General features: G+C 37.9%; 1 protein-coding gene across 2 annotated transcripts in view; it reads left to right on the forward strand.

Annotated features, from left to right (window-relative positions):
- The window catches only part of LOC127661108 (adenosine kinase-like), a 240188-nt gene that overhangs the window by 221158 nt on the left and 2592 nt on the right, over window positions 1-16438 (forward strand). For both annotated transcript variants that reach the window (XM_052151681.1, XM_052151682.1), the window contains exon 10: window positions 14671-14757. In XM_052151681.1, coding sequence (XP_052007641.1) covers window positions 14671-14757 — 87 coding nt within the window. The remainder of the gene's footprint in view (window positions 1-14670; window positions 14758-16438) is intronic.

The following is a 16438-nucleotide window of genomic DNA, read 5'->3' on the forward strand; positions in this document are numbered from 1 at the left end:
CAAAGAATAACAATATTGTCGTTTCAACAGGTCCCTGCTGATTCCCACCCCTAGTAAAGATACGACAAGATTGTATTTGTAATTTTATCTCCCTCACTGTGTAACACCCTAAGGTGACTTGACACACGACCCAAAGACAGTGCAGTGCTCTAAAAGGCCTTGTTAAATTTTAGGTCTAATCCTATTCAGAAGTCTACACTACAGGATTGAAGTGTTGTTAAACAGAGCTGTCGCAGAGCTCTGTATTATACAATTTACACAACATGTTACCAGAGTAACTCAGCAAAGCTGGCTGCATTGGTTCCACTGCGCTGCGTTTATCACACAAACGCTAATAGCATTAGTCCCCCTGGGCTGATAAGGCTGCTCAGGCAATTGCTACTCCTGTAAAGCCTCATCAGAGGAAAGTGCAACAAGACAATCCTTTCCCTTTTTGCTACAGAACCGCCTCACTCCCTCTTGTTCCAGAAAATGCTCCAGCTAACTTTCAGCCTAAGCGTAAGCTTTAGAGAAAATACTCTCCTGGAGGCATTTTACACTGTGCTAAAGAAAAAAGGTGGTCTCGGATAACTTCCTACAGTCCTTTCATAAGGAACTGTGGGGTTAGTGGCAACCCCCGGTGAACCCTATATGAATTGTGCGATGAACGTAAAGTGAACGAGGATGGCGTGTACAAGGAAGTTACCCGTAAAAAATGTCAGGCAATGTGCAAGAGCAGAATAAGAGGGTTCAAATAGCAGGGGCGACAGCAAAGGAGAGGGACGTCATTGCTCCTTGCTGCTGCCGCCAATAAACATCAATATAAAAGGGAATTAAAGATTTGCTCAACCTCCCAGAGGCTGTGCTCTGATGCTGTCTGATCTCGACATTTCATTTGCAATTTGCTCTCTATGTGGGGATGTGATCATTAAGCAGCCTCTGAGTGTCACAATGAAGTTGTTTTAATGGTGATTAAGAAGGCTGGGATGATAGGCCCTGGGGGCGAAGCTCCAAAGAGATGCAGATTTGTTATTATGTAGTTCCTCTTTGTGCGTGCTCGCTTTTTCTCATGGCATAAACGTGAGCTGTCCGTGGCCCTCCACATTAATTTTCTTAATGAAAGCTGCCAGAAGAGGAGGCCTTAATGAAGCACCTTTGTGACATCGCTGAACAGAGCGCGGCTCTGCTGACGCACCTATTAGAGGCTCATATTAAGAGCGCAGCGCCCACCGTCTTTGATCTAATTAGGGCTGAGTGTGCAGGGTCACCCAGGGGCTGACAGTGTCATAGGGTAGGAAGGGAGTTTGTGATGTTCTCTGTTAGTGCTTCTCTCACACATACTCACGTTGGTGTGGCTATCCTTATGAGGACTCTCCATAGACATAATGATTTTTTACTGTACGAACTATAGATTATATAACCTAAACCTAACAAAAAACGTTCTGCATTTTTACATAAAAAAACTTTAATAATAATTTGTGTTTTCTCCTTTTTCTCCCCAATTTGGAATGCCCAATTCCCAATGCACTCTAAGTCCTCGTGGTGGCATAGTGACTCACCTTAATCTGGGTTGTGGAGACAAATCTCAGTTGCCTCCGCGTCTGAGGCGTCAATCCATGCATCTTATCACGTGGCTTGTTGAGCGTGTTACCGCGTAGACATAGCGCGTGTGGAGGCTTCACTCTGTTCTCCGCGGCATCTATGCACAATTTCCGTGAGAACCACATTATTGCGACCACGAGGAGGTTACCCCATGTGACTCTACCCTCCCTAGCAACTGGGCCAATTTGGTCACTTAGGAGACCTGGCTGGAGTCACTCAGCACACCCTGGATTCGAACTTGTGACTCCAGGTGTGGTAGTCAGCGTCTTTTCTCACTGAGCTACCTAGGCCCCAATTTATTATGTTTTTTTTTTTAAGCAGTATGAATTATGGAGACACGTCAAATGTCCTCATAAACCATATTTATAGCATAATACCCTTGTAATAACCAGTTTGCAACCTAAAAAAGTGTCCTTGTAAACCACCCAAACCCACCCGACACACACACATTAAAATTAACTTAATCACAATCTCCATGACCTTTTTTCAAAATAAAAGGTTTTGTTGTAATTCCTGTAGGGCAGTGCAATAGCATCACCAAGGTTGTGGGTTCGATTCCCAGAAAACACACATACTAATAGAAATGTATACCTTAAATGCATTTTATGTCGCTTTGGATAAAACCTGTCTACCCAATGCATAAATGTTACTGTAATGTACCGTAAGGGTTACAGCAACTAGTTAGTTAGTTCTGCCACTAGTCGACGTGTTTGGTCCATACCGACTACTCGTGGATTACATTATATACTTTGCGCTTGTCCCAGTGGGTGATAGCAGGAGGAAAATTCCTCAGTCCACAAACTTGCCTCTGTATTTACGTGCAAATACATTTTAAAATATATGCAAATATATTTTGAATTATGCTGAAGTGTAAATGAAGTGAACACGAAATGCCAGGGAGTGATTTCCAGGCCTGGAAATGTCATGGAAATTTTTAGAGTGAATATATGTTTTTCTAGTTTTCCTGTGCCTAAATATATATATATATATATATATATATATATATATATATAATAGATACTGCTCTTGTGTAGAGTAATTCTTGCTCGCAAGCCATAGTGATTTGTGAGCGAATTGTTATTTTGTGTGGTGAATTGGTAAAACTGGTTCACAGTTTGGTCTGAATTGATTCATTAGCGAATCAGACTGAATTCAAATGTTTTAAAAAATCTGTATCTAAAATTTCCAAATTCCTGGACTGGTCATGAAAAAGGTCCTGAAATGTCATTGTTCAAAAAGGGTGGGAACCCATTCCATTTATGTAAAGGAATGCAGCTCAACAAGGGCAGGCTGTTTCGGACCAAGTTTGCTCTTCTCACTGAGTCATAAGTGATTTACTTCACTTTAACTTCCTGGAACCAAGGTTGCAAAGAGAGAACCTTTTGTTGTGTTCCTTTTAATATCACAAGAAGTGAAACTAACACCACAACAGGAGGGGCATTTTTGCATTTCTGCAGAGAGTGAAGCAGCTGCCTTTCTGTGTTTATTTCCATTTGACTTAACAGCTCCACAGTTTTGTTATATATGGACGTGGCCAAAGCCTTATCTTATCTAGACTGAAATACACTGAGCTTGAATGTGGTTGTTCCAACTCAAGCATGTCATATGATTTAAAGCTCAAATATTCTCACTCTGTATTTGCACAGGAATGTATTTTCCACCAGCTATTATATCTTGCTAGTAGGTCTAAAAAATGATGTATTTTGAACATTAACATTAAAATGACTGTTTAATTTTTTTATACAGTACCAAATTGGCGCTGATGTTCTGTTGATGCTTCTTAAAGGTGCTCCAAGTGTTTTCTTTATGGCATGGTTATATTCTTTTTTTAGCCAAATCGAAGACTCTGAGACACTTTCTGCCTGTTCGTCAATTTGCGTCTTCACAGGGTAGCCCCTATTTGGGAACCAACAAGTTGAAAGTGTTTTTAATTGGATCATTCAAGTTAAACGCCATATTCAGCTTCATAAGCAGTCATAAGTTGTAAGTAACTTTAACAATGCCAAGATGCATCCCCTGGAGTCCCAAGTTTGAATCCAGGGTGTGCTGAATGACTCCAGCCAGGTCTCTTAAGCAACCAAATCAGCACGGTTGTTAGGGAGGGTGGAGTCACATGGGGTAACCTCCTCGTGGTCACGATTAAGTGCCACCACAAGGACCTACTAAGTAGTGGGAATTGGGCATTCCAAATTGGGGAGAAAAGGGGATAAAAGAAAAATCAATGCCAAGATGCAGTGCTGCTTCTCTCCTGCTCCATTTCCGATTGGTCTCAATAGTACTGTATCTTTGTAATGCAAGGTTTTGAAAAGAGAGGGTATTTTTGTGTCAAAAGTCTGGTAGAAGTTCCTGAATAGCTAACATCATGTACAGCACCTTTATTCAAGGCTCCTGGTTGGGGAGAGTCCCCTGTTCACTGTGTAAAGCACTTTGAGTGTAGTGTCAGAAAAGCACTATATAAATGTAATGTTCATGTATTAATTATTTTAATAACAACCAAATTAAGAGTGTGACTAATAAATTACGAGTTGAGAATAGTTTTACGTCATTTGTTTTGGTTTTGTTTCTACTAAAGAGGAATGGTTTCCTTGCTGTACTTGGAGGTGCTGCTTGTCTTGAAACTGATTCTTGAGGAATGTGTCTAATGCGCTGTCAGCTTTACCTGCACCTAATGAACTCCCCTGAGAAGCTTTTTTCCTTTTCAGTCTGTTTTCCTCCATCTTTCTGAGCCCTTAGCAAAGGTCATTATAGGCCCATAAACACACACTCTTTCTCTGTGTGGGTGGATGGGTGGTTTACAAGGACATTTTTTAGGTTACAAACTAATTATCCTTACAAAAATTATTTTATGTAATTACAAGGGTATTATGCTATAAATGTGGTTTATGAGGACATTTCTAATGTCCCCATAATTCAAATTGCTTAAAAACATACTAAACTATATTTTTTTGAAAATGCAGAAAGTTTTTTGTGAGGGCTAGTGTTATGGCATAGAATCTGTAGTTCATACAGTATAAAAATCATTATGTCTTTGGAGAGTCCTCATAAGGATAGCCTCACCAACGTGTGTGTGTGTGTGTGTGTGTGTGTGTGTGCGCGTGCGCGTGCACGCCCTCACTCAAGAGCACATGCAAATTTTTTCGTGTTATGTTAGGGCTATTATTCTTTAATGTTTGCCCGTCCTTGTTTGTGTCTCATTAATGCAATGCACCTTCCACACAGCTGAGCTAAAACAGAAACCTTGTAAACAGTCAGTTAGCGGCTGCTTATTTTGATAGGCTTAAAAAGCCAGAGAAAATGTCTTAGAGTTAAGAGATGTAGAATTTATTTGATTTACATAAAGGGCCTCTGTAATGCCTTCACAGACAAGAGGTGGCCTGGACCTTTTTTTTTTTTTTAAGACAACACAAAGCTTTACTCTTACTGTTGATACTTTTATTTTTTTTGTAGATCTTGAATTCACCTCATGAAATTTTACCATTAAGCATATCATTTAAAATGCCTAAATGTCTTTGAATTAGAAATAAAACAAATACCAAACCAAGACTCCAAAATAATTGCACTTTTCTGAGCCATTGTTTTTTTTGCTCTTGTGGTGAGAAGAATTGGGTTGGTGCTGTTTTGGCGACATGTGGGGGACCTACACAATATTAGGCAGGTGGTTTTAATGTTGTGGCTGATCTGTGTATGTGCCATTGGTTTAATATTTTGTTATATAATGACAAAACATTAATGTATTTTTAATTGTGACTCAAGTGTCCAAATACTTTTTTGGGGGCCATTGTAGGCCTATTTATTGCATTAATTTTCTGCATTTCAGTATCTTGCATGTGATGGGGATGGATAAAGACCTCCTCACGTCTCCCAAAGCGATTGTGATATCATCACCTTTCATCTTCAGCTAATTAGCATGGCTCAGAGGCGAGGGGATCAGATCAATGTCTCGCTTTTAAAAGGGCAAAATTGCCTCTTAAAGCTCTCTCCGTCCCAGACTCCCTTTATTATTTGTGCTGGTTATCTCCTGCCATTCTCTGAATGGTGGTTTCCTTTATTAGCAGCTAAATGTGTTTGTCATGCTTATGTTTCTCTGACCATTCCTAGCATGGAGGTAGTGGATCAGAGAAAAGAAGGCAAGTGAAGGCAGTTTCCTCAGTTTATTTGCCAATAGGAGGACCATCCTTGTTTACTCCTGAGCTTTTGTTTGGCTGTGGAGCCCATGAGATGTGGATTTGAGAGGTATAATCTCTCACCATTCTTCAGCTGAAGGCCTTCCTTCTCTCCCCGATCATTGCTTTTGTGACATTTGTGAGATTTTTACTTACATTTTTTGTTTTGCAATAAAATATGAGCTAGATATTGCTCTGTGTATAGTAAAATGTACTCACAAGCCATAGAGATGACTCGCAAGTATGTGAATCAATCTCTTGAGTCAGTTCTTCACAATGAATTAGTCAACATGGTTAAAAACTGTCTAAATTATTTATAAGCAAATTTTTATGGGATTTGTTTCTCTGCAGAACAAAAATGGGGGTTTCCCAATCAGTGGGCATTTTCAAACCGGTATGGGCATTTTTCAAATGCTTTACACGATTTGTCTACTACATTGAGATTCCCTACTTTCATTGGATAATTGAATATCACCCATCCTGGTTTGAAAACACCCACAGATTGGGAAACACCCATTATTGTTCTGCAGAGACCTATTCTTAATTTTTTTGGGAATCAAAATAATTTATAAAAATCAGTATCCATTAATCACAAATGTCTGGAAAAGTCATGGAAATCATTGGTCAACAAGGGTGGAAATCCTTGATTTTGAACAAACTTTCAAAGACCTCTTCAAGTTGACCAAAACAGTCCAAGTACTCTTGGAATGCACACTGTACCTGCCCTTTAATGTAAATTTTTGTCTTTTTTTGGTCCACTTTAGTCTACTCTCCATTCAAACTGTTGGTTTTTATGACCCAGGTGGGACTGCCACCAAGTAGGGATGGGCGGATCGATCCTAAAGTATCGATACTACCGATACTGAAGTTGTATCAAAAATATCGATCCTCACACAAAAATGTCTATTTTTTTTTTTTACTAGGGATATTATTATTTGGTTACCATGAAGATATATCATAAGTTTCAAAGTGAAATAAAATGGATTAGGCTATATTAGCAAATGCTTGTGTAGAATGGGAACTATTTCTTCTTTTGCTCATCTTAACATGCATAAATGCTGAAAGACACAATCAGACAAGCGCTTGCACCGTCACAAGGCTCGTTCATACAAGAGGGCGCAGTGCCATGCTGAGGTAATGAGAGAAAAACCGAGATACTGATTCTGGAGTAAATTCACACTAAATAAAAACATATCTAAAGGTAACATATAATATAAAGTGTTTGTATGATGTTTATTTAAATTAAAAGTTGTTAGAACTTTGATAATGTTCTATAATTGTTGTTAATAAATAATAATAATAAATAAATAAACAAAAATTAACCAAAATTACTACAGCCATTAACTAAAATTAATGGCTGTAGTAACCATGTATTTTGGCGGAAACCATGATTTTACTACAATAATTTTGTGGTAACTATGATTTAACTAAATACCATGGTTAAACTGTGGCCACGGTAGTAAAACCATGGTTAAATTTTGTAAGGGTAAACAAAGCAGAAGTCTAATAATTTTTTGTTTATACTCATCATTGTAAAAAAAAAAATAATAATTTAATTATGAATTATAAAAAAAAAGAATTGACTAAAATTATATTTCAAATTACCCATTTTATCCCAAGAAATCACAAAAAAAATCTATTTTATAGAGGTATCGTATCGGTATTGGTATCAACGATATTGAACTTTGTATTATTGATATCGGATTGAAATCAAAGTGGTATCGGCCATCCCTACCACTAATGTTGTTGTGTCAGATTTCCTGTCTTCTAATAGAAGGTGTGTGGCGGAATGACCCGCCCCTCTCTCTCGTCATCGCCGACTCTTAGGGCTGTCCTTCAGCCAGGCTCACAACTGGAGTTGGGAAGGAGAAGAGAACAGGCGCATAAATAATAAGCCTCATTGAAGCAGTGTTTGATGAGACTCACCTGAATTGGATGGAGCCTCATCAATGCTGCAGGCTTCCCACCTCTTCCCGGGGCGCCGGCTTCTATTCTCCATGTGTGCACACACTGGCATTCTCGCAGACCCAGGATCAGAGCGGATAGGGTTTGGCCCTGTGATTTAGATGTGTCGCCGTGGAGGATGGCACGTGCTGCGGTCGACGGGCTAGAGGCCATGGCCCTGGGAAGACAGGCCGCCAGCGATGTCACCACCCATGTGCCTCAGACCCAGAAGTGTGGCACGTGTGGCCTTGAACCCTGTTCACGCCTGGGCCACTCCATGGACTCACTCCCGACCTTCACTGAGCAACCATTTCACTGCAAGACTCCAGATCCACTTTTGTTTTGGTCACAATTTCCCCCAGGACACTATTTACTAAATTTTTGGACATTTTATGTTATTTTTATTTCCAATAAACATCACACCCACTGTGTCTGTCTCTAGACAAGGTGCTAGAAAGAACTAATGAGTAGGAAAAAAACAAATGTGTCTCTTCAAGCATGTGTTGTTGCTACTAAGCATAGGCTTTTCTTTTCAAATGTCAATCCAAGATGTCTTACAGGTTGCTCACCATGTTGGCTGGTAGATAAGCAAAATGACCTGCCACTGCACAAAATGTAGCCACATTTGGCTGATGGTGGGTGTTAATTTCACCCTGCTAGTGAATAGTTTGTCATTCAATGGATTATGTAGCTATTTGAGACATACTGACTGAACAGCCAAATAATAATTCACCATGCAATTTATCAAGCTTCCTTTTTTGAAAGTCACAGTGATATATTTGAGATTTGCAAAAATGACAATGCTTAGATACAGTAAAAGAGTAATTATCGTGACCTGAGGCGTTCATGGTTTTGGCTTGTCACATTACAAGCGTAATCGTATTATGCTGCACGTAACTAGTGATAACAAGAGAATTTATTACACTTAATTGCCGTGACTCAACAGTGCTGTAAATGTTATGATGGCTTTTTCTGATGTTCGTGGGTCTATAAATAGTCATGAACAAGAGGCTGTCATGCGTGTGTTGTCTTTGCAGGGCTGTTTTATTTAGAGCCGGTCCAATACATGTTTATAGTGCTGCTTGTTCCTGGAGTGCCTGTGAAAGCAGAGCTGCGGTTTCCTCTTCCTCAAGAGAAGCCTGTGTCAAAGAGATCCAGAGCCCTGAAAGCAACATCTCACTTCTGATCTGAGCGCACTAGTGTCAAACCCGGCACCAAAATGAACAGCTGTACAAGAGTTATTAAAATAACCTCACAGATCTAGATGTGTAACTTTGTTTCCCCTTTTCCCCGCTCACTGGATAGTTACTGAGAGGAAAGTATTTTCACTTTTTGCATCAGCATGTAAAGCGAAGAACTGCAAAACCACAAATGCAATGGAACTCCCTGTGAACTACGCAGAGACTGTGTTTACAGGGAACGACCACAAGCCAGTAACAACAAAGACAGGTTTTGGCAGCAAAGTTTTAATTGCCATGCCTATTAAAGAGCCATGCCAATGGCCTCTTTTGTGTTATACATTAACATGAAATTGGTCCTGGAACGGTCTCAGACTAACCAAAGCGGCATGTTTCGTGGCCAAGTTCAATAATATGTTTTGAATAAAGATGTGATGTGTTCTCTCTACGGTTTGATGAAATGAAGGGAGATGTCCATCAATGATGGTTTGGGGGGAATGAGAGTAATTTTGGAATTTCATTTTCTCTGTTTTTATTTGCCCTAGTTTGCTCTTGCGTGCTTGTATAAATTGTCCTCATTCATGTTGGACTAGAAACTCTAGTAAAACCTTAATTCAAAAGTGATTCATTTTTACTGCTTAAATTATTTAATTTCCCTGGCTCAATAAAGTTTTCCTCCGATCATGCCTACGGTCATACTGTTTCATGTCTTATATATAACCAAGGTCCAAAATTAACTTTTAGTTGTACCTGCCAATGGTAAGGGAATTGAGAATTTACCATCCATAAATGTTTCTTACCAGCCATGAAACTGTATTATTCATTATTTGTTTTAAAGTACTGCATATATAATTCTGTCTCTATGACGATGGAATTACTTTGCTGGGTGGGGTTGGGGGGGTTCACCAAAACAACGTATGTCATTAGATCTCCAGCAGTCTCAGTCTTGTGATGGAGCTGCTCCTGTCAGAAAAACATTACGGTTGGTGTCTACTGGCGAAAATATTCATTTTTACTCACTCTTGACTCTTGGCAAGTGTCAATTTTGGGAAACTGTATGTTTTTAATTTTATTCGCTCACATCACTTACATCAGCAAGGTTCATAATCCCATTAGTACAATTAAATGTAACCTCCTGAGACCTGTGACTGCTGTGTGCATTTTCCATTCCCCTTTTTGATTTGTAACTAGCCGCACCTAATAATCAAGCAAAAAAAAACTAATCTATAGCAAATATTTTTCCCAAAAATGTGTGTTCACATATGTGGACAGCGGGATTAAGTTGTGAAAAAAATTTTTTCCATCAAATTGTTTATTATGTTTCCAGGAGTGTTGGTTATTCATATTTTTGAGATGTTACAGACATTGTATCAGAAATAAGCATAATTAATTCTGATTCAAAGTAATGGCCAGCATCATCCAATCACAACCATGTTAAAATATAATTAAAGATTATAAATTATAAATCTTTGTACTGATTACAATTATCCATTATCTGCCAAACATGTTGGGCGGTACAAACATAATCTGCAGCCTGAAACAGAATGTTTGGTTAGATTTTAGGAGTGAATGCGCATAGGATGCTGCCTATTTAGTGAATGACTTGACCTCCATCGAACTGTCTGTCTGCACTGGTCTCAGAACAGTTCAAAATGCATGTTATTTTCATCCTAACTCCATATAAAGCTTCCAAGCAACATTTTTCAGCTTTTGGATAAACCCATTGATTCTCAATGTGAAAAACCACAGTAAATATAGGAATGCATTTACTGATGTTAATGAATAGAACTGTAAAACAAAATTTAAATTAAAATTAAGCTAAATGACCCACAGATGTGTTAATGTTGAAATATTTTCGAAATAGCTAACATGTTTTTTCAACTTTTCAGAGAATAATGTCCGAAAATCCACTGACGTGTGGAAAATTTATATCATTTTTAAAGCAGCATATCAAACGAAACTAGAGAAGCTTCTCTTTACACCCAAACAGGTTTCAATGAAAAGACTTCGAGGTTTCTTACCAGAGGCACATTTGTTGGCTCTGTGCCCATAGAAGCACTTCACAGAAATTGATGTCATGTTGTTGTATCACGTGACTTGGTGCGGCAGATGTTTAACCCTTAAATGACAGTCTAGAGTCTTGTGAACAATATTCAATCTGTTTAAATTTATTAAAATTGTGTTACCTATACAATGTCCACGCACATGGATGCGGGGTCACACAACGTTTAAACCATAAAGTTACCATCTACTTGCGAAAACTCTCATTTCTCATAATCTTCTCATTTTTCATTTTTGGCAGTTACCAAGAGTTCATTTTGGACCTTGTATATAACACTAAAGAACCCTTTTTGGAACACTTTGTTCAATTATTATATTATTTTTGTCATGCAAGTTGGGGAACGATAACACACAGGACTGTAATGAAAACATCCTTTTGGACCAATTAGTAGTGTGAAACCGAAGAGTTTTCTTTTTTCTAAGCATCTGCCTCTTGCCTCCATTCCTTGAAACTCTTGTCATTGTCCCCATTGAGAGCCCAGAGGGGCTCCCGGACACCATTTGGCATCCAAGTGGTTGGACGCCTGGTCCTTCAGCGCAGCCTCTCTCATTTCACACGTCCTCCCTCCATTATCATATCAATTGATGCAGCTTGTAGGAGACAAAGTGAGGTTATGGGAACCACCTAGAGCAACATGCACCATTAAACATCAATGCAAGGGGACTAGTGCCCATGCAATTTCAGCCTTGTTTACCAAGATGGAAGACTGGCAGTGTATTTATCTCCAACTCACACAGCTCAAGGCCCTACCTCTGAACCCTAAATCAAGTTTAAATCTGGTTTATACCCCATGGGTTTATTGTATTGACATTTGTTCCAGTCTGCAATCTGCATGGGCTTAATAGCTGTGTTTTAAGAGAGTTTTAATGTAGGCTATTTTTATTGTGGACTCTGACCCATATGACCTAATGTTGTGCCATGTACTTCTAAGAATCACCTCATAATTTTTTCCTGGTGAGTCACCATGACCGGGATGTTTGGACATTTCCCAGCATGCCTCTAGAGCGTGACCTGTCATCAGAGGGCAGCCGGGTAAGATTATGCTAGTACCTACATGCCCTCCATGCTTAATTTCATTGTCTTCCTGGAAAGGAGAGTGATGTTGCTTGATACAAGCCTTTTAATCGTTAGTTTGATGTCCATTATTATGTAGAGCCTCTTCAGTTCAGTCATGGGTATCAAAGGGAGGAACAGCTAATGGCTATTTTTTTTCTCTCACTCTCAGACTGTGCTGTTTCTGAGTCATAAAAGGAAGTAGAATCAGGTCAGCCTGTGTACAGGAAGGAAGGAACCGCAGTGTTTCATTTTGAACATATTCATTTGCATCTGGTCATCTCTTTTCCTCCCAGTCATTTGAAAAATACTTGGTCATGCAGATTTAGGCTTAGTCCATTCCTTTTGCAGTTTGATGATAGGGAGCGTTGGAAATATTTTAATCTTTAATTGCAAAATAATAGATAGATCATGAGTTTCTGAAAACTTAATTCGCACTCAAGATCCTATAGATAATAATTTCAAGAGGAAGGCGGGCATACATGCTTCATTGCCTGCATTAATTAAGCAAAGTAATTTTTCTGCTAATTAGCTGATTCTAAAAGGATCTGCTTTTTGTTTAATTAATTATCAAAAACACAATCGGCTGCCTCGTTTAGGGAAAACCCACTCACACACACAGCAGATGTGTCTTGAGCACTCATTGTTGCATCAGTTGAAAGCCTTTGCTCCTGTTCTATGTTGTTTACTGTCTGTGTCTGAAGGTTTCCTCTGAAGTTCTCCACACAAAGTGATGGTCTTTGACACCTACCATCTACAATTAGCAGGTGTATACTTTAAAGCCATCTCTTGCAGATTACTGGGTGTTCAAGTGAGAGGTATTGCAAGGAAATAAAATAGCTGAGTGTGTCGGATCGGTTTTTTAACGTATAGCTAATTTCCCTGGGGTCCTTTTGTTGTTGTAAGAAAATTTTAGTTTTCATAAAACATTTAGGGTTACATTTATGAATGACCAAGAGAAGGTGTATTTACCAGTGTAGTTGCCAAGTTGTGATGTTGGAAAGGCGTGTCATCATCAAAGATGGCACAAAGCACCTCTGCAGTAGACTTAGTGAATGTTTGTGCAAAGTTATTTCAATTTTCCATGCTGCATTTCAATATTATTAAATTGTTGTGTAAGACGAATCTTATAGTCAGCTAATGTAAAGCTAATGACCCACTCTTCACAGTTTGCTTTATGCAAATTTGTATTAATATATTTATTTATTATTAGATGGGTCACTAACAAATAATGTTGTCATGGGTATTAAAAATGAGAGCTCTTTAAAAATCTAATTAGAAAAGTAGAAATCTTTGTGTCCATTTTTGAGTCATAAATGTTTTCATAAAATAATATAATGACTTTAGGAATATCAAGCAAAATATATTAAAATACTATCCTTGTACCTTAAGTACTTACATTTGATTTTATTTGACAAATTTAATTTCAAGTTTTCTTAGGGTTTATTCCATTTGACATAAAAATTTCAAAATATTGGTTGATTACACCACCTGACTTAACAGGGGAACAAATGTTTTTCAATTATAAATTATATTTAGAAATAAAACCGTTTCACTGCTTATTTAAGAAATAATAATAAAAGATTATTCCAAACTACTTAGACCTACATTTATTTTTTCAAGATTTTACACCACTTAGACATTTTTTTACTTTAGGCCCCAGAAAGATAAATCCAAATTAATGTATTCTTTGAATGCATGTTCATCGTATGTTTTAATAACAATAGATCTGGATATACAAATAAATGAGCACCACATCATTCACCCAGATACCATTCATAAATAAATGTGCTGATACAGGTGTATTCATTATGCTTATCAATTTGTACAAAAGAAACAAGAGCTTTTGTCAGGTTGTTTAGACTTGTCTGCTTGACATGTCGTAATAACTACTGCCCACCTCAGAATTATTAGCTTATCAGGTGCACTTGAAAGCTCAGTTTAAATAGTAAACTGGAGTGGGTTGCCAGGTCTGCTTCATGTGGAATTTCCAGAATGTTCTTAAGATGCTGGGATCTAATATTAGCTTTACTGATGTGCTCTGTACTGCAAATCAAAGTTATATCAGCCCCATTCAACCCTAATGGAGGCTAATGCCATAGATAAAACAGCGTTATTTTATTCAGAAAGGGGACAGATTCTGAATGCTGAAAATAGACTGATTCTGTCTTTCAAATAGTATTTTAGAGAGCTCATCCATTTCTGCACAAGAATTGTCACACTGAAGAACTGCCAAATGATATAATTGCCTGTCCTCGAGTTCAAGGCCCTAGCATGGCTCTTTTAGCTCATCAAATAAAAATGGCACATCCCTCTGTTCCTTGTCTTCTGGGAACTTCCCCATCTTTTCATGGTAGCTCAAGCTTGTTCCTGCTGCTTTTGTCATAGACAATTAGCATCATACTAACTTATATTTGTTTAGGGAGAAGAAATAAACAGTGGACAAGATGTGCAAGCTGACATGGCATTGACTCTTTTATTTTTCCCCATTTATGCATGAGAGTCTATTGTCAAATGAAAAAGTTCTTTGAGCTTCTGTGATCTAAACTCTTTTATCAACGAAACAGCCTTTTTTGTCAGCAGAATTTCTAGCATGTCTGCCAAACAGCCGGTCTGTGAATGGGATTCATTTTTCAGCTCAACAATAGTTTAACAAGCACACACTAACTGTGAGCCGTTTTTCCCACAGGTGACAAGGTAGAGATATTTCCTGTCCTGAAGATCGACCAGAGTGAGATAGTGGACACCAATGGTGCTGGAGATGCCTTTGTTGGAGGTACTGCACACTAACACTTTCTGATAGATGTAGTTTCAAAACCATTTTGTAAAACAAAAAGTTTGGATGAGCCATGTTCGAAGCTATGAGAAAAAACACACCTGTGACTGCACATTCTGGACTGAATTCACTAAACTGTTATGGCACTTTTGCACATAGTGTTTAAATGCATAAACCTGCATCCAAAAAAACCTGCAATCAGCACTGAAATAGTGTTGCGTCTTCAGTATTTCAATTAAATGAATTGACACAAATATGAATATGCATATTTCCATGCTATAAATTATGGCAAAAACAGTATAATAACAATAACTTTATTTATATAGCACCTTTTAGCAATTTAGCACAAAGCGCATCACAAAACATAAAATCATAACACACTCCGTAAAACACAAGGGATAAACAAAAATTCACAAAGTAGTAAAAGCAAGTCTATACAAATTAGTTTTTAAACAAGACTTAAAAACAGATACAGATTCAGCAGATCTAATATTCAACAGAAGACTGTTCCATAATCGTGGGGTTTAATACAAAAGCTCTATCACCTTTAGTTTTGTATCTGGATCTTGGAATAGCTAACAATTCATGACAAGAAAGATCTAAGTGGTCTGTTTTGTAAGGTCTTAAAAGTTCTGCTAATTAATCTGATGCCAAACCATGGAATTCTTAATATGTAATTAATAAAACCATAAAATCAATCCAAAATGACTTGGTAACCAATGCAAAGAAGCTAAAATTGGATTTATATGATTAGAAGACCAAGTTTGTGTCCAAAGTCTAGCTGCATTTTGCATTTTGCACTGATTGCAGCGATGCTAAAATGCATTGATTTAAAGTTGGAAACAAGGCATCACAATAATGTAGGCGAGACCAAATAAAAGATTGTTTAAGCTTCTCATTATCCCTAAAACTGAAAACCTGTCTCACCTTAGAAATGTTCCTTAACTGATAAAAACAAGACTAACTAACTTCCCGAATTGATATTCAAAATTTAAGTTTGCATCAAAATAGACTCCCAATTTTCTCACCTCCTGCTGAATATTTTGGACCACCCAATTAAGTGCTGACTCAATCTGACTTTTTTTAAAACATGACTGATTATAACAATCTCTGTTTTATCAGTATTTAACTGAAGAAAATTACATGCCATCCAATTTTTTTATATCTGATATAACATTCAGATCATTGGGATTTAATGACCAAACACAACTGTAGGTCATCTGTATAGCAATGAAACTGTATTTTGGAAACACAGAACCAAGCAGTAACAAAGTATATAGAGAAAACATAATTGGCCCCAACAGGGATCCTTGCGGAACACCACAATTTATTATTGAAGGGGAGGATGTCTCATCTCCAACAGACACTACAAGTTTTCTATTCCACAAATACGAAACAAACTAATCTACAGTCACCCTAGATATTCCAACCCATCTCTTCAATGTATCAATTAAAACTAAATGTTCAACTGTATCAAATGCTGCAGTTGAATCAAGCAATACTAAAATTGAGTACTCTCCAGCATCCTCTGCCATCAATAAGTAATTTGTCACTCTAAGAAGGGCAGTTTCTGTAATATGGTTTTCTCTAAAACCTGACTGAAATTTCTCAAACAATTTGTTATACCTCGTATGCCAATGGAATAGGGTGTCTGAATACACATTGTTCATTAAAGAGTAGG

The sequence above is a fragment of the Xyrauchen texanus genome, chromosome 20 (assembly GCF_025860055.1).
Source record: "Xyrauchen texanus isolate HMW12.3.18 chromosome 20, RBS_HiC_50CHRs, whole genome shotgun sequence".
Lineage (NCBI taxonomy): Eukaryota > Metazoa > Chordata > Actinopteri > Cypriniformes > Catostomidae > Xyrauchen > Xyrauchen texanus.